The sequence below is a fragment of the Pipistrellus hanaki genome (genome assembly GCF_964339955.1).
Source record: "Pipistrellus hanaki genome assembly, chromosome: X".
Lineage (NCBI taxonomy): Eukaryota > Metazoa > Chordata > Mammalia > Chiroptera > Vespertilionidae > Pipistrellus > Pipistrellus hanaki.
In genome coordinates, this window is record NC_140524.1 from 98599212 (window position 1) to 98621790 (window position 22579).

The window sequence follows — 22579 nt, forward strand, 5'->3', positions numbered from 1 at the left end:
AGACTTTGTCTAATTTACTCAAAATCCTCAGTGTGAGAACAATGTAGTGCATATAGTAGATGCCTAATAAATAATTATTTAATAAATAATGAAGTGTTGCATTGATTTTGTGATCAGGGAATGGCAACTCATCTGCCACTGGAATGCCCAAGGTGAACTCTCACTCTCCAAGGCCTCTCTACATTTGGCTTTCCATCATTCAGTGTCTTGCGAGAGCTTTTTCACAGCATGGCCATTGGCTTGCAGTTGGAAAGTTTCCAATAGGACATGCCCCAGTAGATAAGCACTTGGAAAGTTTCTGCTGTGTTTCATTTACAGATAACCCATTGGCTAAGCAAGTTGAATGGCCAAGCCCAGAGTCAGGGTGGGAGGGGCTTAGACAAGAGTGCGGATATTGGAAAGTGGTTCATTGACAGCCACCAACGTAAATCTCCCACAAAGGCCACACGTGGAACTCTGTTGGCCTATTATTCTACAAGAGCTGAACCTTGGTCCATGGGTTCTTGCTTTCATATAGAGTCCAGGACCTACATGGCTTTCGTCTGATTACCATTTTGCATTTTGGTTCTGTTTCTCATACATGGACGTATTTATGTTCTTTGAAAAATAACCGCTGTAAACATTTTAATATTCTCACTTATATCTCTTATTTTTCCATTTAAAGCAGAACGATGAGTGAGGAATCTCAAAATATTAATTGAAAACGTCGTCTTGGCCAGAAGACTGGCTCAACATCAAGTCCATTTTCCTTACTAAGATCCTCTATCAGTTTGTTCCAATCTTTACTGGAAATGCCACACTTTTCCTGTCTGAACCCTTCCCTCACCTGTCCCCTATATAATTACACAGCACTAGCCATTGAACAATCAGCACCTGTCTCTGGACCTTGATCATGTTGTTCTTGGAATGGTCTTGCTCCCAAAAGATGCATAAGCACCTTTACTTCTACTAGCTAAATGCTGGTAGCTAGAAATACTCTTTCTCTCTGAACACCCAGTGATTTTTTTTGTGTTTCTCCACTGGCATGTATCACTTTCATCATACATACATATGCCTTAACTTTGTCTTGGTTCCTTGGTGGTAAAGATCATGCCAGGTTTTTCTTGCCTTGTGACTTCACTGCAATTGTGTCACTTTCCCATTTCAACATATCCAATGAAACTAATTTACATACGTATTTATAAAGAGCTGAATTTCAGGGGAAGGTGATCTCCATATTTATTTTACACTTTCTCCATTTATAGGTCATTTTATATTATAACTGCTACTGATTACCTTTATATTTTATGAAGTATAATCAGAATACACGGCATGTAAGTATTTTAGTCTACTTTTAGTGGTTTCTAAGAAAATTCTCTAAAGTCATCTTTAGAGAATTTTCTCTTGATACCATACATTCAGGAGAACACTATACTGTAATTAGAATTATCCCCAGATTTATAACTTAATTTTGCTGCTACAACTGTCTTTTCACTTTAGAAAACAGAGACCTTTGCTTAAGGTATAACTGATTATAAATGGAGTCTTGTACCCATGTGAGATTGTGAACCATGTGCAGAATCATGATTTATTTGCCTTTTAATGCTCAGCATCTAGGTTAGAGATTGAAGCATGATGAATGTTCAATGTTTTCAGACTTTGTTGAAATCTATAGTCTTTGTTGGAACAACCTGAAGTTTTCTCAACCCCCTCCCCACAGAGACTCAGCAAGTGTATCTTTATGAATATCTATTTATAAAGGTCAGCTTATTCTACTATATTTAAACACAAAGAACCTTTCAAGAAAAATGAATTTCTTTATACTCCTGGTAAAAGTTATATAGAAAGATAAAAACGTTTTAAAACATACAGACTATGTTTAATAATCCTTGTATTCCCCACAAAATCTTTTACAGAATAAGCACTCAGTAAATGTTTGATGATAAAGATAAATATTTGTTCTGATTTGAAAAAATATCACAACTCTTTTGAAGAAGTATTGGCATTAAGATCTTAGTAGATTCATGGCACAATGTCTAAACTGTATTGTGATCAGAATTATGGCCGTAGCAAACCAGGGACTCAATAAATGAGGCTTAACCCTCGTGTATACTTTTCAGCATGTCTGTCCACACCCTTTATCTTCACCTATTGCAAAAAATGAAAAGGAGCTGGGACCGGTGTGGCTCAGAGCGTCGGCCTGCGGACAGAAAGGTCCTGGGTTCGATTCCGGTCAAGGGCATGTACCTTGGTTGAGGGCATATCCCCAGTAGGAGGTGTGCAAGAGGCAGCTGATAGATGATTCTCTCTCATGGATGTTTCTAACTCTCTATCCCTCTCTCTTCCTCTTTGTAAAAAATCAATAAAATCTATTTTAAAAAAAATGAAAAGGAGACCAAAGCAATGTTGTATACCATCTGGTAGTATTAGTGTTATCTGTGAAGCGAACTTCAAGTTATTAAGCTCGAATAATAAATATCCTTGAGTCTTCATCATCTTTATGCTCTGATGCTTCAATAACACGGAGTTGAGAATCCACTCCTACCTGTGCCTTACTCATTAAGTTTAACTTATTAATACACTTCAAACCCTACAGCTAAAATGCTCTTTGAATTATATCACTGCACTGTCATTTTTATACATTTTATTGGATATATAATATGTCAGGGACTGTGCTGGCATTGGATAAAGAAATTCACTAATACAACTAAAACTTAGTCCCTGTCTATTACCAGGAACGACCCTGCCTCAGCTTACTATCTGGCTGGGAAGGCAGACAGTTAACAAGCAAATACAAATCGTCAGTTTTTGGAAAGTCCATGTGAGTTTCCAAGAAGACACACGTTTCCAAGAATCAGGTTTAGAAGGAAGAGGGACTTCAGCCAGACAAACAATTTGAATATCACCTGATAAATGCTGTATCAGCAAGTGGCCAAAGTACATCAAAATACACAAGAGGGAGGACTTATTTCTCTCTGAAGGTTTGGGGAGAGCATCAGAAAGGATCTGACATTTTCAGGGATGAATAGGTTTTGTACTGGCTTAGAAGAGGTGTTAGTGATTGTCTCCAGGGAGGCATTCATTCTCAAAAGTATGTAGGGCGGGGCTGGGGAATTCAAGTATGGACAGGGACAGTGAAAGGTGGATCAGACCACGCCCACTGATTCATTAGCTTCTTGGCCAGCCACCACTATAGCCAGTTGAACCAGTTTGATTGGGAGTTGATATTTCAGCTCAGATTTTCTCTCTCTCTAGAGTATACAGTTGCAACATAAAACACAAAACGCCCAGTTAAATTTGAATTTCAGATAAACGACGTATCATTTTTTTAAATAAAGTCCCCAATAGCTGGGACATACTATACAAAAACATTTATCTGAAATTCGAATTTTTAAAAAATCTGATTTGACTTATTTGTATATTTTCATTTGCTACATCAGGAAACCCTACCAGAGTGGTAAGACCCAGAATGGTTCTGCTGTGGCAGAAAAGTCAGAAACAGAATGACACCATGACCCCGCCTTTCTCTAGCCTCCCCACCGGTATCTTTCCAATCCAAAGCCAGAGAGAACAGGCTTCCAGAAAAGAAACGCTGTAGCTAGGCAACCAAGGTTCGAACCCACCCAACCATTCCACCTTGGGCCAGATCCAGCTTTAGAATGGCGGTGCATTCTGGGAGTTAGTTTTCCAAGTTCGGGCTTGCCTTCAGAGGCCACCAGACTACAACTCCCAGCAGCGCTCAGGGGTCGCTGCGGGGCACGCTGGGACTTCTGGCTCCGTACCACGCGGAGGGGCCCCGGAGGACTGCTTGTGTAACAAGACGCCGTGGCCGGTTTTTATAGACTCGCGACACTAGGTATTCATAGGAGAGGTTAAACCCCCGCTTACTGCTTTCCCTATGGAGACGACGATTCTTCCGTAACTTTGTGGAGACATGCGCATGCGCGCTCAAGTTGCAGCCGGAGCGGAGGAGCGGGGTGTGAGCGCCGGTCCCGCACGTGATCCCGGCGCCACTTCGCCATTGGCTGCTTCGGGGGCGCGGTGCTCGCGCGCGGACGCCGGCGATTGGTGTTTGGGAGCGGAGGGGTGGGACTCCGGCGGCTGCCGCGGGAGGTCTGGACACTGGCGGCCATAGGACTCGCCGGTAAGTGCGCGTCCAGCGTCTCCCCGCCGGCGCTCTCCGCCGCTTCCGGTTGGGACGGGGCTGCCCCGCGGGCGCCAGGCTGGTTTTGGGGGGCGGGGCTCGGAGTCCGGGCGGAGGGTCCCGGTGTCCCGATGGGCAGACTTAGTGGAGCCGGGTCTTCCCTGCCCGGACATCGGCGCTCCCCGGTGTTCGCTCCAGGGATGGAGCCGGGCAGTCCCCGGGGTGGGCGGCAGCCCCGCCCTCTGGACCCCAAGCCCCCCTTTGGGTCCCCGAGGCTCCTGGGGCACCCCCGCTGCTAGGACTGGCCCCAGACTCCTCCGCCGGGGTAGAGATTGGATGGCTCTCTCTCTTCCACTGAAGCGGCTACAAGGGGACCCTGGACGGATCGCTAAACTTCTCTGGCTTTCCATTGAGAGGGGTCCGCCAGCTCTCCCAGCCTCTCCTTCGCTGTAAAAGCTAAGATTTCGTGAACGTGCCTGTCATTGAGCTTTTACACATAAAGCTGTTAGGTGGGACCGGATGGAAGTGGGCAGACTCCCCAGGGCACATCGGAGGTTGATGAAGAACTGCTCTCTTTTGGTTCGTTCCTCGCTGTGTTCGTGATCATCCTTTTGAATGGACTGGAGCTTGAAATCCATATGTAGGCGACAAACCACAGCCAAAATGTTGGTGGAGCCACTTAAAGTACAAACTTGGAGACTCTCAGTAGTTGATCATATGGAATCATAATTAGTAAAGCCCATCCACAAACACAGAGTATTTCTGAGACGATACAAAGTGTTCCAAAAATGTATTCATACTTTAAGAGCTGATAGCTCAGTTTTGAAAACGAAATGCATTTTAATAGCGCCTTTATAAGGATTCAAAGTGTGCGTATACGTTTCTGGGACACCTTATGTTTAAAATAGAGATTCATTTGTTGGCGAGAATAGGTAAGACTTGACACCTGCAGTTAATGTGCATTTTATGAGCGTTCAGGTGAAATTGGAAAGTTAGATGGGTAGGATGGCTTCCCGTTGTAAAGTTGAGTTTCTGGGGGCATGGAAATCTCATTTGTGAAGCTGAGGGAGAGTTTCAGTAGGTTTCCGATACTCTGGCTTTAAACGTCTAAAAATCTGTAATAGTACTGAGTATGTGAGTGGGTATTTTACACTGATAGGAATCTAGGATTCCCCTGAGAGAAACATTTCCTACTTTAGATGTAGAAAATGGTCCCAGATTCAGCCAATCTCTAGTCCTTTTTAAAATATATTTTTATCGATTTCAGAGAGGAGGGCGAGCAAGCGAGGGAGAGAGAGAGAAACATCTATGATGAGAATCATTAATTGGCTGCCTCTTGCATATCCTACACTGGGGATCAAGCCTGCAACCTGGACATGCCCTGACCTCCTGGTTCATAGGTTGTTGCTCAACCCCTGAGCCACACTGGTCGGATTCTAGTTCAGTCTTTATCTTCAGAGTCCAAACTGGAGGGAGGGACACTCATGGCAGAAAGGCCATGTAACTGAAAGAAAGTTTAATATGAAGGGAGTAGTTTGATCATCACCATCCCTGAGTACAGAAGGAAAATGGCTGTCTGAAGCATGTCCTACTCGTGGCACTTGAAAAAACCGCTCTCAAAATGACAGCTCCAGCTCCAGGTATATTGTAGTGCGCACCACACAGAGGTCAAACTAGCGCAACTTTGTGAGACTCATTGAGTCAGTGGCCAAGTTCTGTAAAGGGCCCTAATCTATAATTATTGGAATGAACTGGTTTGTTAGCATGGCAAACTATATAGGATGGTGTAAGAAACGATTTTTTTTTTTGAAATTATGGGTAGCAGTCTTTTTAAAGCAAACTTAAGATAGAAAGACATTGCAGGATGTAGTCTAGTTGGATGGCACACAGCAAATGCCAAGCTGGTCAGTCCCAAATGAGTAAATTCATGACATGCTTTGTTTTCTTTCTAGGGGGAAAGCTAGCAAATTTACAGGAATATTAAAGCCATATTTTTGCCGAAACTGGCTTGGCTCAGTGGATAGAGTGTCGGCCTGCGGACTGAAGGGTCCCAGGTTCGATTCAGGTCAAGGGCATGTACGTTGGTTGCGGGCACATCCCCAGTAGGGAGGTGCAAGAGGCAACTGATGGATGTTTCTCATGCATGTTTCTAACTCTCTATCCCTCTCTCTTCCTCTCTGTAAAAAAATCAATAAAATAGTTTTTTTTTAAAAAAAGGCCTATTTATATCTGGCTTTTGGAGTAGAATGTGGTTCTCTGAGCTGAGACCCCATTTTCCTCTCTTTTTCAGGTACCAATTCCATACCTTCACTGGGTTGCTGCAGAGGACTGATGCCTAAACTGTCTCAGCATGGCCTACCGAGGCGGAGGTGGACACGGCCATGGCCCCTCAGCTGCGCTCTACCCCGTCACCCCCGGAAGTTTTTGCCCATGTAGGACTCCTACCCACAACATATGCATGGTGTCGGACTTTTTCTACCCGAACATGGGAGGCGTGGAGAGCCACATCTACCAGCTCTCTCAGTGCCTGATTGAAAGAGGACACAAGGTCATCATTGTCACGCACGCTTACGGCAACCGGAAGGGCATCCGTTACCTCACCAAAGGCCTCAAAGTCTATTACTTGCCTCTGAAAGTCATGTACAACCAGTCCACAGCCACCACCCTCTTTCACAGTCTGCCTCTGCTCAGGTACATATTCGTGCGAGAGAGAGTCACCATAATCCACTCACACAGTTCCTTCTCCGCCATGGCCCATGACGCCCTCTTCCACGCCAAGACCATGGGTCTCCGCACAGTCTTCACGGACCATTCCCTTTTTGGATTTGCTGATGTCAGCTCGGTGCTCACAAACAAGCTGCTAACTGTATCTCTCTGTGACACGAACCACATAATCTGTGTGTCTTACACTAGTAAAGAAAACACTGTGCTCAGAGCAGCACTGAATCCTGAAATAGTGTCCGTCATTCCTAATGCGGTAGATCCTACTGACTTCACTCCAGACCCGTTTAGGAGGCATGATACCATAACTATTGTTATTGTCAGCAGACTTGTTTACAGAAAAGGTAATGAAATGGAACAATAGCTGCAGTCCCACTGCACAGACTTTTTCTTATAGAAAGCTGTTGAATACTTGTGGATGATTGTTTGGCTTTTTCGTGACTACTGCATTCAATATAGCAAAGAAAGGCTGAATATTGTTTTCCATATTCAAAAAGAAAATTTGGAAACAGTGGTGAATGCTGCCTTCCCTCGCCCCCCTCCACCTTTGGTATTTTATTTATTTATTTAAAATATATTTTATTGATTTTTTTACAGAGAGGAAGAGAGAGGGATAGACAGAAACATCAATGAGAGAGAATCATCTATCAAGCTGCCTCTTGCACACCCCCCACTGGGGATGTGCCTGAAACCAAGGTACATGCCCTTGACCGGAATCGAACCAGAGACCTTTCAGTCCACAGGCTGATGCTTTATCCACTGAGTCAAACTGGTTTCAGCTCCACCTTTGGTATTTTAATAGTTGCTTAAAAATAAAACCAACCTGATGCTCTTTAACAGATCAGGATCAGGTCTTTATTTTTTAAAAATATGTTTTTATTGATTTCAGCGAGAGGAAGGGAGAGGGATAGATAGGTGGAAACATCAATGATGAGGGAGAATCATTGAACAGCTGCCTCCTGCACGCACCCTACTAGGGATTGAATCCGCAGCTCCAACATGTGCCCTGACCAGGAATTGAGCCATGACTTCTTGGTTCATAGGTTGATGCTCAACCACTGAGCCACACTGGCTGTACCCAGATCAGGTTTTTTTAAAAAAGTTAAAACAGCCCTGGGCATGCAGTAAGAAATACAGGGCCGGGACCACCTCCAATTTCTAATTGCAAAAGTAATGTCTTTTCTTCGCAGATATTTTGAAAACTAAGAAAAGCACAAAATTGAAAACTAAAACCAACCGTTCGTGTACTATTCAGGAATGACTAGTGAATATTTTAATTTATGGCTTTCCTGTCTTTATTATGCATATATTCAAAATCTTTGAACTTGTTCTGCCATTACTGTTTTGTATTTAATTTAATCATGGATATGACATTAGTGACATATTGTCAGGTAAGTGATGAAGGAAAGGACTAGTGCTGTCCTACTGTGTGATTGAGGACTAGCTACAAAACATCTCTGACTCTCAGTGTTTTCATTTGTGTGATGTGGGTAACGGTGGGAATCGTGAGAATTCATCGATGGTTCCTATGAAGCACTTAGCGCAGTTTGTACTTGATGTGTGTTCGCTGTTATCAAGAAGGACTCTTAGTGCCTCTGCAGCACTTCATGTCCCTGCAATAGAATTTGTAGAGCCTCATTTACTGTCTGAAACAGTCTGGTTAATCCAAACATACGTGGTTTTCTGGATGCTCTTTGAAAACCTAACTAGTAATCAGAATTAAAGTAGGGATCATTAAAAAGCTAATATATAACTTCCTCTTAAATATTTGAGTTCAACTCCAAATATGATTAATGTGCCCTGAAATACTAATAGTTTGATGTAGGCCTTCAGGCTTAAGAGGACAGGCCCACTGATTTTAGCTGCATCATTTTTCCTGCACAGTTATGTTCAAAAAGCATCATTTACAATGGCCAGTTTGGTTTCTTTTAAATGGGGTGAGAACCTAAAGCCATATGAAGCAACGTGCTTCCAGATGTTCATTTGTTTTTGACTTTATATAGTGGTTTAGGATACCCCCTAATACCATGGTCGGCAAACTGCAGCTCGCGAGCCACATGCAGCTCTTTGGCCCCTTAAGTGTGGCTCTTCCACAAAATACCACTGCCTAGGCGAGTCTGTGTTGAAAAAGTGGCGTTAGAAGAAGTTTAAGTTTGAAAAATTGGGCTCTCAAAAGAAATTTCAATCGTCGTGCTGTTGATATTTGGCTCTGTGGAGTAATGAGTTTGCCGACCACTGCCCTAATATGACAAGAGCTTTTTCCCGAGACTTTATTCTTCAAACTGTTGAGCTTAGTTTCATAGAAACTCATTTTGTCAGTTTCAGTGTTTTTATTTAAATCACCAAACATAGTAACGTGCTACTGGCATCAAACCGATCTGGGGACAACACCGCTGATTCTTGGTAAGTGTTAAGGTTAGTGATGGCATCAGAAGTGTACAGATGTGCTAGGGCCGTTGTCATAGAGAACCCTGATCATAGAGGCTCTTAAGCAGAGGTTGGTGAGAAAACTTACTGCGTTTTCTAGGTTAAAAGCAGTGAGATGCTGTCATCCTCTAACCAAGAAGTTGTAGTGGACCAGCATTCTGGATTCTGATATTGCCGATGTTTGTTGTAACTTAGAAAATGTGTTTACAATGTTTCCTAATCAAATAGTATATCTTTGTGGGGTAGCTAGCTAAGGAAGTATGATGCATGCATGGTTGAGGATCAGAGCAAAATTAACTATACAATGATTAAACTTGTTGCATGGATTCACTAGTTATGGTATTTTAACCAGCTGAAATAACTACCAACAGGGTGAGGTTATAGCCTTTCCTGTTCTCAGTTCAATAACTTAACACTTACCGAACCCTTTCCATATTCTAGACAGAAGTGAGCAGTTCTATTAATGGCCCATTAATGATTAACAAATTAGTTTCCTTACATGTTCATTTGGACCAGATATGAAAGGTCCACTGGAAGGTACTGAGTAAGGAACAGGAGAAATCAAAGTTCTTATCACCCAGGTTTCCTGACTGGCCTCTACCCTCTTTTTGCACAGTGAGGGTTCACAGTGCTGCTGTGCATGTGCAGGCCCAGCCCACTTCCGCTGACAGCGGTAATGACAGCTTATGTGTATGGTCTGCAGTTGATAGAGCCTGTGCGTGGTACACTGCTTCACTTGGCCCTCCCAGCAGCTGTAGGGTATCTGTTATGTGTATGTAGCAGATAGTGTCAGAGAGGGTAAGTAATTCACATAGGTCACACAGTAAGCAGCAGATGACAAACATGAGTTCAGCTCTTCCTGGGTGAAGGTCCCTCTTCCACCCTGGCCCAGCCACCATTATCTGAAGTATAGGTCCAGAAGATTCTTTAAAATATTGTTAGATTGACCTTTAGGACAGTTTGAATCAGGAATTTTCCTTGTCCATTTTGGATAACTGAAGATTGAAAGTCCTTTTGTATGTTTCACTGTTAAACTCTTCTTAAAGGCACCAGGACATTTTTATTGAGGGGGAAAACCTTTTCTTCTTAGAATAATATTATAGATAATTGACAGTATTAATCAGTTCTGTTTCTTATAAGGCAGTTGTCAGGAATAAATGACAGAGGATATTTAAAGTATATTGCCTGACATAGCACTCAGTAAATGTTAGCTATTATCAGTAATTATGATTATTACTCTATATATGTTTGTTTTTCCTTAAAGAATGGGTTTTTAACATTTGTATTAGAAGGGAGAGTGGAGAAAGAAATAATATGAAAGAATTACAGGAGGCTACGTGTTAAAAGTCATTAAGCCACTTTCTTTTCATCTAGAAATCCAATTGTTAGATTTGGTAATAGACTTGAAACAAAGATAGCTTAGATTTTAATGAGCAGCCTTCATAATTCAGAAAAACCACATGTGAATTTATGTTTGCTAGTGCAATCATTTTGAAAGTACTAGTAGAGTGTACTTAAGTCCTATTTTGAATTACTTCATAAAAATGACCTATTTATAGGGTGTCTCAAAAAGTATACACAGACTTTGGATAATTATAAGGGCAGTGTTTATTAAAATACATTTCATTTTCAAAATTGAGCAATGTATCATCTGTTAAATTGTGTATATATTTTTTGGGGGGGAGGGGGGAAAATACCCTGTATATCTGTCACCATCTTTTTTTATAATTGATCTGCTTATATTTGGGGAGATTGATAGTGCAATTCTTGTGTGTATGTGTGTGTATGTATGCATTTCTTTAATAAGCTACCTGGGTTGTTTTGCATTTTTACTTTGTGTACAATTCGTAATTGTTAATGAGTTAACTTCTCAAATAGTGTCAACATTGCTATCACTTTGGATAGCCACTTTCAGACTAGTAGGGCATGATTTATTTTATTGCTTCACATACCTGAGGTTGTATTTACATTAAGGCATAATTTATTTTTATTGCTTCACATACCTGAGGCTGTATTTACATTAGGGCATGATTTATCTTATTGCTTCACATACCTGAGACTGTATAAGGAAAACTAGAAGCCCGATGCACGAAGATTTATGCAAGAATGGGCTTTCCTTCCCCTGGCTGCCATCACCACCTTTGCTCCAGCCTGGAGCTGCCTTTCTGCCTTTGCTCGGGCCCCAAGCTGCCTTTCTGCCTTCCCATGCTGCCCAGAGGCCTGAGCAGCTAGGGCGGTGTGGGAAGCCTGTGTATGCAAATTAACCCGCCATCTTTGTTGGGTTAATTTGCATACCCGCTCCTGATTGGCTGGTGGGTATCATGAAGATATGGTCAATTTGCATATTTCTCTTTTATTAGTGTAGGTGTTTCACTAGGAAAAAAAAGAACAAAGATGCACACTTCTGTTCTCTGGAATGTAATGGCCTGGCTGATGGGTCCTGCCACCTTCACACACCCTCCTTTGGGGAAGTGGGCTATAGTGTGCTGGGATGGACTATTCTTTTAAATTTTGCTAATACCATAGTATTCACTGCAGAATCCTCTGTATAAATTGCGTTCTGCACAAAGTGAAGACAGCAGTTATACTTTGTTGCTTATCACTTTCCTGTGTCAGGAAGTGGAATCATAGGCAGTAGAACTTCATAGAGGACAGAGACCTTGGACTTGACGTACACAGGCCTCTTAATATTCTGTATCAGGAGACTTTCCCATCATTAAAGACCTTGCTTGTTAAAAGGTTGGCACAAGGTCTAGATCTCCAGTCAGCTGTCCTGCTCTGCTGGACTTAACTTGAACTCAGGCATTAGCTACCTCAAATACCTTTTCTATGAATGAGCAATGCATAAACATAAGTGAAGATGATATTGAAATGAAAACAGAATAGTACACGTATTGATGTATGGAAGGTAACAATGGATACCAGTGTGTGTATCTTTAAGAATTGCAACTCTTGGGGGAACTTCTGGCAGTTTGTGAATGATTCTGCCCTCCCAGGAAAGGTTTAAGAGATTCATTTCTCTACACAAGGAGGGTATAGCTAATACTTTTCAGAGTGGGTGGATTCACAGTAGTTCTGATGATTTTTTTAAAAAAAAGTTTAAATATTATTATCTCTAACATTTAACTTTATTTTTTATTTCCAGGCACCGATTTGCTTAGTGGTATAATTCCTGAACTCTGTCAGAAATACCAAGACTTAAATTTCATCATTGGAGGAGAGGGACCAAAGAGAATAATTTTGGAAGAAGTACGGGAAAGATACCAGCTACATGACAGGTATTGATGGCTTCCATATTGTCTGGGGTGTGAAAATATCAGTGACCTACATTGGGTTTTGGCTACATGTCTGCCTTAAGGGGGCTGCTTTTCCTCCATGTATTTGATGTAAAATGTAGTACAAGGCCTATTTAAAAAAAAATACGTATATAAAATGGGAAACCCTAATTAAAGAATTCACATTTTATTGTTGTTGTTAGCGCAGTATTACTTGATTGGAAGCATTCTGGAAGGCACAAAGAGATGTTCAAGCCACATTTAAGAGATAAATATTTAAAAAAATAAATACATAGCATGGCCCCAATCATGTCAGTTCCTCTGTACACACAGATGTGAACATTTCTCTTCCTCAGTAACTTGGATACCAGCGAGGGGTGTGCCTGAGAAACATCAGTTTAAAGGAGATTCTCCTTTATGATACAGAATATTAAGAGGCCTGTGTACGTCAAGTCCAAGGTCTCTTTCCTCTATGAAGTTCTACTGCCTATGATTCCACTTCCTGACACAGGAAAGTGATAAGCAACAAAGTATAATAAATGTTAGTGTCATTTCTGAATAGAGAAACATTTATTTATTTATTTATTTATTATTTATTAACATTTATTAGTGTCATTTCTCTATTTAGAAATGACACATTTACTCATTAAAGTGTATTAATATTTCCATTAAATGCACACTCACTTTGAAAACGATGACATTCGATGTGTGATGAAAGTGAGCTGTTTGTGTTTTAACCAACCTACTTCATAAGACCGCTTCTTTTAGATCAGAGTCTGGCAATATTAATTTTTTGTGGTGGGAAGTATTAGGACCAGTAAAAGTCTGAGTATAATATGAATAGCACTCTTGGCTTATAAATTACATTCCTTTCGTCCATAGCATGATTTTCACTGTCCTCTTTCTTCTCTCATTTCAAAAATCAGAGTGCGTCTCTTGGGAGCCTTAGAACACAAGGATGTTAGAAATGTCTTAGTTCAAGGACATATTTTTCTTAACACTTCCCTTACTGAAGCGTTCTGCATGGCCATTGTGGAAGCAGCCAGTTGTGGTTTACAGGTAAAAAGCTCTGAGGGCTTACATTATTGGGATTTCTGTGCATGTATGTTGAAAACTAATCCGACACATTTTGTAGTAATTTTGTAAGTTGGTTTTGCTTATCATCCTGAGATATGAATTGTGCTGGACAATGTTTTTTTTTTTTTCTTTCTCTTTTCTCTTTTTCTCTTTAAGGTTGTAAGTACCAGGGTTGGTGGAATTCCCGAAGTACTTCCAGAAAATCTTATTATTTTATGCGAGCCTTCTGTAAAATCCCTGTGTGAGGGATTGGAAAAAGCTATTTCCCAACTGAAGTCCGGAGTACTGCCAGATCCAGAAAAAATCCATAACATAGTCAAGACTTTCTACACCTGGAGGAATGTCGCGGAGAGAACGGAAAAAGTATGTCACTCGCCCAGAAAAGGGTATTGGATGATTGTGTCTGAATTCCTGAGGTTTCATGTACACCATGGCTTTTTCTTGTACAGGTTTACCATTTTTGTTCTCTTCCTTACGTTCATGAAGTCTCTCCCTAATGAAAAGAAGTGAACTGTGTACTTTTGGTATATTTACGTTTCTCGTCAAATCATTGCATTTGGCATCTGAAAGTAGTAGTAATGCCATCTACACCTAATTTTCTGGAAGTCACAGAAGTAATAGAGGCAGAAGTAATATTAAAATCTACAAGATGTTTTCTTGAGGCTGTTTAGAATACTCAAGTATTCTAAGTATATGGTTTTACTTAGTCTGGTTGCATCAACTCTGTAACTTGCAAATATTGAATTCAGGCTATTTCCTAAAACACTTGTGTTGCTTTTACTAACTACTGTGATTTTCTACAGGCAAAGGGTTTTTTTCAGCTTTGGGCTAATTGAGAACATAATAAGTTAGAATTCAAAATGCACATGACAAATGTCAGGGATATGATCACACAGAAAAATCAGTAATAGAGGATTTCCAGAAGGATAGGTACACGACATAGGTTAATACCCTCAGGTGGGAGAGTGTGATTGTGGGAAATGCTTCCTGGTTTCCAGTTAGGGACTTCACTTATTCCACTTGGTTTTGTCCTTTGTTTACTCTCATTTCTGTCTGCTTCATGCCTCTTACTACCACGTCACACACTAAAGGAAACACTCTGCTTCTTAGTATATAGAAATTGTGAACCAGAAGCTCGGTCAGTTAGGAGCATGGAGGAGATAGTAGTTTAGACGGGTGCTTTATGCTCTCACTGTACTCAGTGGAGCAGCTAGTTTCTAATCAGAACAGTGAGCAAGATGGAGCAGCCGAGTGGGCAGAATAACTCTTTACTGTAAGCCTCTCTTATCTGGTTTGATTGATAAATCCCGGTACATAAGATGAACTCATATCCTATATAATAAAAGGCTAATATGCAAATCGACTGAACCTTAGAATGACTGGTCACTATAATGGGCACTGACTACCAGGGGGCAGACGCTCAACACAGGAGCTGCCTCCTGGTGGTCAGTACGCCAGAAGCTGGGCTCATGGTTGGCGAGAGCAGTGGCGGTGAGGGGAGCCTCTCCAACCTTCATGGTAGCACTAAGGATGCCCATGGGGAGCAGGCCTAAGCCATCAGTTGGACATCCCCCAAGGGCTCCTAGACTGGGAAAGGGTGCACACAGGCTGGGTTGAGGGACCACCTCCACCAAGTGCACAAATTTTGTGCACCGGGCCTCTAGTTTGAGTATAAGTGCAGGAAAACACTTTTATCTCTAAAAATTGTCATATACATTTTCCATTGAAATGTGAGATATTTGAGTTAACAGTTTATAAAAAACACATATTGATTTTGGAGAGGAGAGGGAGATAGAAACATCAACGATGAGAGAGAATCATCAATCGGCTGCCTCCTGCACACCCTCTACAGGGGATCGAGCTGGAAACCTGGGCATGTGCCCCAACCTGGAATCAAATCTTGACCTCATGGGTCAACACTCACCCACTGAGCCACGCCAGCTGAACTGAGTTAATAGTTTTGACTGAAATATCTTGGAGACACTCTCACCTTTTAGAAGCTTTGCAATATCTCTATCCATCTGAAATAACGGCCTTTTCCTTTGGAGGTCGGAGTGTAGCACTGATTACTTGCGGGGAATATATGTCAGGGTCAGCTAGGAGGCCTTTTCAGGAGCTGTTCACTCCAGCCTTCTGACACCTCCCTCCACCCCTGCCACTCCCTTGATGCTAAGATGACCCTTTAGGAGCAGAGGTGGAATTTGGGGATGGTTGGCAGGGATATTTGGTTAGATAGTTTTTTGTGTTTTTTTCAATGAGACTCTACTTTGCTTGGTAACCATGGCTCTGTAAGTTCTGACTTCCACTTTCTTGATCACATCATGTAGACCTCGGAAGTCTGAGCTACTGGAGATATTAAGTTTGGGGCAAAGATCTCTGGTGACAATATGTCAGCATATATTAAAGGAGCTAATTAGTGTTATTTTTTAACCACATATTTTTTTTTTTTTTTTTTTTTTAGTTTTGCTAAAAGTAATAGTGAAACATCTGTATTTTCTCTGTTTTATACTCTAGGATGATTTATCATGTACATTCAGAAAACAAAAGTTAGTCCTTTTCTGGAATGCATTAACCTATTATTCTCTTCATAGTAGTAAATTACTTTGTAGCTTAAGATCATAAATTAATTGACCTGGAAATAAAGGTGAACACAGGTCAGTTTTGAGTTGCTCTTTTAATTCTACCTGTCCCACACAGGACATTTTGACCCCTTTCAACCTCCTCCTTCTTAGTTTAACAGCTTTTTAGAAAATTGAACAATTGTGATTCACCATTCTCAGTATAATTCCCAACATAATTCTGATTCAAAAGTATTCTAAATATCCTTGGGGTAGAAGAGCTAGCTGAAACATCCCGTATCTTTCAAAGGCCATTGGCCTACGGAACTTGTACTGCACCTCGTAATTTTCTTGAGTTCAAAAGGAGATTCTTTACAGATCTCATTGATTCATGAGAAGGAGCACAACTAATGCTCAAATATGATTAAAATTAATGCTGCCCCATTTTCTGTGTTCACATAAGTATCTTTAAAGATCTTTGTGTATTTTTTTAAAAAATATTTCCAAGTTTAGCACTTAATGATTTAAAAAGCAAGCCACCTATGATCAGTTCTCAGCAATAAACTTTGTTTTCTTTGCCGGTGTTTGACTTATATCAAGGGGATGGGGTGGAAATCTGGCCCATGGGCCGTATAAAGCCTGATAAATCATTTGGTTTGGCTCTGCCAAGGCAACTGGAGGTGGGACTCAAAACTCAGCAAATCTAGGAGCTTTTTTCATAGCAGTGTAAATTTATATTCCGTGAGTTATTGAGTTATATTAAGCGAACGATGTTATAAATATCCAAATGGCTCTTGACAGAAAAAACAGTTCCCACCCCTGACCTATACCATCTGCTAAGCTTTCCCCCCATCTCTTTTCCCTTCTTTTATTTGGAGTCCATGAAACGTTTCTGTATATCCTCACCATCTGTGCTCAGCAGCAGGCCTCACGTAGCTGCTGAAAGAAGAGGCGCTCTGTACCCAGAAAGAAGCACACACACTAGATTGTCACTCTCTGGTTGTGGCTGGTGCCTACCAGAGAGGGGAGAGAGCTTCTCAGCCAAGCCAAGGATTAGAAGGCCAGCCCTCTGCAGGGAGTCACTGCTGAATTAAATATGGCCTCCACGGAGGGGACCCGAAGGCAGGTCCCACCTTTCGGGACTTCAGAATTCTCATAGTTGGGTTAACATGGACGGTGATCCCCGGGAGACAGGAGCTGTGGCATGTCTGTCTGTATCACACGGCATCTAGCCTGGGTTTTGTCCGGAATAAGCACTCCCTGAGTGCCGATTCAAAGGCAATCCCTTACTGTCATGAATATCATGAACCACATCATTTCCATGACAACAGCAGCGCAATGTAAGCGACTTCTGTTTCTTTCTATGACAACATTGCTGGTCACTGTTTATGTCAGATCGCAGTGCTCATTCTCGGCCTCTCTCCCACCAGGTGTACAATCGCGTGGCAGGAGAAACGGTGCTACCCATGGACAAGCGACTGGACAGACTCATGTCTCGCTGCGGCCCAGTAACGGGCTGCATTTTTGCCTTGTTGGCCGTATTCAACTTCCTCTTCCTCGCTTTCTTGAGATGGATGACTCCAGATTCTCTCATTGATGTGGCCATCGATGCCACGGGGCCAAAGGGTGCCTGGACTAAACAATATCCTTACAGCAGGAAACGGGGCAGGAATAATGAAATGTCCAAAACCAGGTAGAAGAGAGCCTGGGTTGGAAGGTTTTAAATATGTGTAACCGTGCTATTAAGCCTATTGAAGATAACCTTGCTTTTTCCCTTTTTGTAAAGTTAATTTAGTAAGTTGTGCTACCTCTATATCATCCGATGTTTTACTTTGAGGAGAGATAACTTATGCAATCCCTGAGTGTAGAAACTCCTTGCACTTATTTAAAATTCCAGAGAGACCTTATTTAAGTCACTCAGGTATGATATTTTTCAGATTTCTGAAATCCTTCTAGCAGAAATGTTTTCACCTATTTGGGGAGCTTTGGGTGCTGAAGGGCCAAATGCTTTCTGGGCATTTTTTTTTTCTTTTGGCCAATTTAAATGTCCTGCCATTAATTAGATATTCACCTGATGTTTACACGTTTCCTTTAGGGATGTTCAACAACACTAGGAACTATTTTAAATCGTGTCCATGCAACTTTATTAGATACATAAGTCATGTTCTTAACCTTTTATTGGGAACACTCAGTAAGTGTTACATGTTATCAGCAGATCTCGAATAAGAAGGTCTGTCAGCTACTAGCCTGCTGGAAGCGCCTACTGTGTCTAGAACATTGAACTGGACACTTTTTGCCCTGAACGACCAGGGTGCTGTCACTGTTTACCACTCACATGGCTCACTTCATTGTAGTCGCTTGACATGAAATGGTAAACCATCCAACATGCCAAAAACGCTCATTGTGCTTCTAACGCCACGAAACAGTTGCAGATAACGGTCTGAGTACTTTGGTCCTGCTGTGTGCATTCCTTTCCGGTTGCGTTTATGAAAATGCTGTTTTGCTTTGTAATCACTAGGGACCGATACCACTGTTGAGAGTGCAGAGACAAACCCTCCCCATCGTTCAGTGCATAATTGAGTTCTCTGTAAAATGCCTTCACGTTTTCCGAGCAGAATGTATGAGATGTGCCACCTCACACTCAGCTGCTACCCTGTACCTTTGGGAGAAGTCACTTCCCTTCACGTGTGGCCTAGCTGATACCTGATAAGTATTGTCAATGTGCAAACAAGTCTTTACCCCAGAATGTGTTTTTCCTGGTGCATTGAGTCTGAAAATGTAAGAGATACAAGTCTCTTTGGGGATGGATGCGTTGTTAACTGTAATTGTTGCCCACAGCCATGGGTTTTAAAACCCCAAATTATCCACATGGTGTGTCTTACTGAACCCCTTCGAATATGTTTTTGTGATAAAGGACTGAAATGGAAAGAAAGGCCCATGTGGGTACACTACATAGATTCTGGCAGTATTGTGATTGTGTACAGGATTTTTTTAAATGACAATATTTATACTTTTAAAAAGTATCTTACCATGCCTGTGAACTAGTTGCCACTGATATAAAGAAGCGTATTCATGTTTCATACTAAAACACAAATGCAAGAGTGTAATTTTTAAATCCAGAAGTTAGGAGTTCTTTAATTAAAGAAAAATGGACTGACCCAAACCATTAATTCTTATTGGGATTTTTATGCATAGAAACTGACATATAAATATGGAATAAACAGTGCCAATCTTCACCATAAAGTGAGAAACTATAGCAAATTATAACTATAATTGTAATTTGATTTTATTCAGCAATTTTCAAAGGCATAATTTTTTTCTTTTTGTTTCATATTGTTTTCAAAGTCATTTATTTCATATGGACATAGGCATTAAAGTTCTTGAATGTAAAATATATAATTTGCAAATTAAAATTATTTTTCTTTTTTTAACAGATGGAAGTAAATTTGATTATTCTATTAAATCATTTTCAGGCTTCCCAGATACTTTCATTGAAGCTGTCAGTGTTGCACTGGTCAATATGTGGAAACATATTGTTCTGTCCTCTACTTACATTTATTTGAAAGCGAATTTTCAGTAATGAGGATTTTATGAAAAAAATGTATTTCTTATGATGTTACAAAAAGTAGCACATGTAAAACTGATTTATGAAAACAGGCTACATGTCCTAGAAAAATAAAGACCAAAATAACATTTTCACAATTTTCTGAGTTTGTCTTTTTTATGACCAGAATTTTATTTAGTAGTTTATCAGCGTTCCCCTCCCCCTTCCCTTCTATGCTTTCTGTTAAGAAAATGCTCTTTTGAACGTATTGGTGTCACATTGGTTAAGAAAATCATATAGGCTTTAGGTGTACAATTCTATAATATGTCATCTTTTCAGTGCAATTTGATGTGTTGCTGTGTCTTAGTAAAAAAGGAAATATCCTTTCGATGACGAATTACACTGTCATCTCTTTTTCCTAGAATACATTCTCTCTTCTACTCATGGGTTAGCAAGCTCAATTGTGCCTTTGTTTCCTGGTTCAAACAAATCCTTGTTTTGCACTGTGCTAGTTACCACATGAGACAAATGAATGCATCTGTTAACTGTTGTGTATGTGAACTACGTAATTATACTTTGCCTTGTATGCTCTTTTAAGAGAAATTTGAATTGTGATTTTATTTACAGAAATGTAGCTTCTCCAACCCCTTTTGTTGGAGGCAGTGGAAAGCAGTCACCTACATTGGTACATTCTGATTTATCGTATTTCGAAACTTATTTTTGGCTAAATCAGGAGAGAGAGAGAGGGGGTGGGGGCGAATGATAAGAGAGAATCATTGATCAGCTGCCTCTCGAACACCCCACACTGGGGATTGAGCTCGCAAACCGGGCATGTGCCCTGACTAGGAATCTAACCATGACCTCCTGGTTCATAGGTTGATGCTCAGCCACTGAGCCATACTAGCCGAGCTGGTGAAATATTTTTAAAGCCCTCTTTATCCTATGCATTCCCAAAAGAATTGGCTAGATGTGGTTATATCATCCTTTGGCTGGATTTTTAAGATAGGATATTCTGAAAATTAAACTTCAATGCAGAATTTGATTTGTAGTCATCAGTACTTTAGGGTGTTCAGTTTTTTTGTTCATTTATGTTTGACTATGGCTCAGTGATTGACTGTGGCTCTTTGCAGCTGAAAAGGAGTGGTGATTTTGTCCCTCTGGGACATCCAGCAGTGAGTGTCTGGACACATTTCTGGTTGATACCACTGGATGGGGGTGGGGCACTGACAGCGAGTGTGGAGAGGTCAGGGATGCTGCTAGATACCTCCAATGCTTTTAGATGGCCCCCAACAACAAATGGTCTGGCCCAAAATGTCAACAGTGCTGAGGCTGAGACACTCTGCTGCTGTAACTGGTTTCATCTCCTGTAAAAGATACTGTGAATTGACTCCTTACCTCAGTAATCTTTTACACCCATCTCAAATGTAAAAAATGGTCTCTCAGAAATAGTATCGATATCATTTGAAGCTTTAAAAAGTTGAGCTGCTCATGACCAACTTTTCTGGTATGTAAAACAAACGACAGCCATGTTGTAAATGAAAATCAAGGCCAAAACAAGATTGAATGATGTTATAGAATACAGTATACATCACTGGACTGACAAGAGTAAATACTCACCTTCCATAGAGGATAGTTGAAGAAAGAGACATGAAAAGAGCTAAAATACTTGTGTTCATCCATGTATTTTTGTACCCTGTCACTCCGCCAGGTAGTTAATGTAAGCTTGATAAAGTCAACCCTATATGTTAATATCTGTTCTTGAGAATAGAAACAATGCAAGGTCTTTATGTATTTTTTAAAATCTTTATTGTTGAAAGTTATACAGATGTCCTCCTTTTTCCCCCATTGATTCTGTCTAGCCTCCCCCCCACCATTGCCCCAAGCCTTCACCATCCTATTGTCTGTGTCCATGGGTTATGCGTAGATGCATATAAGTTCTTCCGTTGATCTCTTCCTTACCCACCTACCCCCACCTTCCCTCTGAGATTCGACAGTCTGTTCCATGGTTATTGTTCTTTGTCTGGATCTATTTTGTTCTTTAGATTCCACATATGAGTTAGGTCACATGATACTTGTTTTGACTGGTTTCTTTTGCTTAGCATAATACTCTTCAGGTCCCTCCATGCTGAACCAGAGGGTACGAGATCCTTATTTTGACAATGAAGTGATGTAGTCTGTATTTTAACTCAAGACCGTATTCTCATGCACCAGCCTTTTAACAAAGTATAGGGGAAAAGTTCTTATATAGGTATCCATTCTAATTTGACCGAGTGCTAGGAGAAGCTTCCATATTTTTGCATAAAGCATTCCATGAGATTTATGTCATCTGCTCTTATAATTTTATTTTGGCTTATCTTTTCTAATTGGTTGCAGAAATCGAGAAAACCTAATACAGCCAAGAATGAAAAAAGAGACCTAGATTCTCCTCACCTAACTTTCCTAGGAGGGGAAAAATAAAAATAAATCAAGCTGATGCCTGTTGAACAATTAGGCTTACAACAGACCAACTAGGGAAGATTCATAGAATCTTTGGGTACTTTATCCAGAACCTAGGGATCTTCATTATCCATTTCATCATAATCCAACCATGATCAAGGATAGCTCGCATTTTCCAGAGAGAGGTACGACCTTTATGAACACTTGAAATGGGGAATTATCTTACTGGGGTTCCTTGTCATGGGTGAAATGATTACAGGAAGTGGTCTAATGCTTCCAGTATGACACTTCCAGTTGGAGAGCCATCCGAGGTGGGCCCGTTATAGATACTGCCTTAGAGTGAATGATCTTTTGTAAGTGGTCACACTTTAGAATTGGGCTTTATCTCCCATGAACCCCAGAATGAAGAAAAATGAAG

At 40.9% G+C, this 22579-nt stretch overlaps 1 protein-coding gene across 3 annotated transcripts; it reads left to right on the top strand.

Annotated features, from left to right (window-relative positions):
- The first annotated feature begins 3815 nt into the window (after positions 1 to 3815).
- PIGA (phosphatidylinositol glycan anchor biosynthesis class A) lies at positions 3816 to 19897 on the top strand. Of its 3 annotated transcripts, none has more exons than XM_084870175.1 (6): positions 3816 to 3835; positions 6414 to 7188; positions 12417 to 12549; positions 13473 to 13605; positions 13780 to 13986; positions 17612 to 19897. In XM_084870175.1, exons 2-6 carry the CDS (start codon positions 6474 to 6476, stop codon positions 17876 to 17878), a joined length of 1455 nt encoding a protein of 484 aa, XP_084726301.1. In that variant the 5' UTR covers positions 3816 to 3835; positions 6414 to 6473; the 3' UTR covers positions 17879 to 19897. The 3 variants fall into 3 exon arrangements, with proteins under 3 accessions (XP_084726301.1, XP_084726299.1, XP_084726300.1); XM_084870173.1 differs by lacking the exon at positions 3816 to 3835 and adding an exon at positions 3855 to 4123; XM_084870174.1 differs by lacking the exon at positions 3816 to 3835 and adding an exon at positions 4247 to 4855.
- The last annotated feature ends 2682 nt before the right edge of the window (positions 19898 to 22579 follow it).

What these genes read in the sequence shown, in the direction of transcription:
- PIGA (XM_084870175.1), top strand. Translation starts at nt 6,474, where the DNA reads ATGGCCTACCGAGGCGGAGGTGGACACGGCCATGGCCCCTCAGCTGCG. An exon ending in AGATACCAGCTACATGACAG is followed by an intron (nt 12,550 to 13,472) that starts GTATTGATGGCT and finishes TTCAAAAATCAG; the next exon opens with AGTGCGTCTCTTGGGAGCCT. An exon ending in TCGCGGAGAGAACGGAAAAA is followed by an intron (nt 13,987 to 17,611) that starts GTATGTCACTCG and finishes CTCTCCCACCAG; the next exon opens with GTGTACAATCGCGTGGCAGG.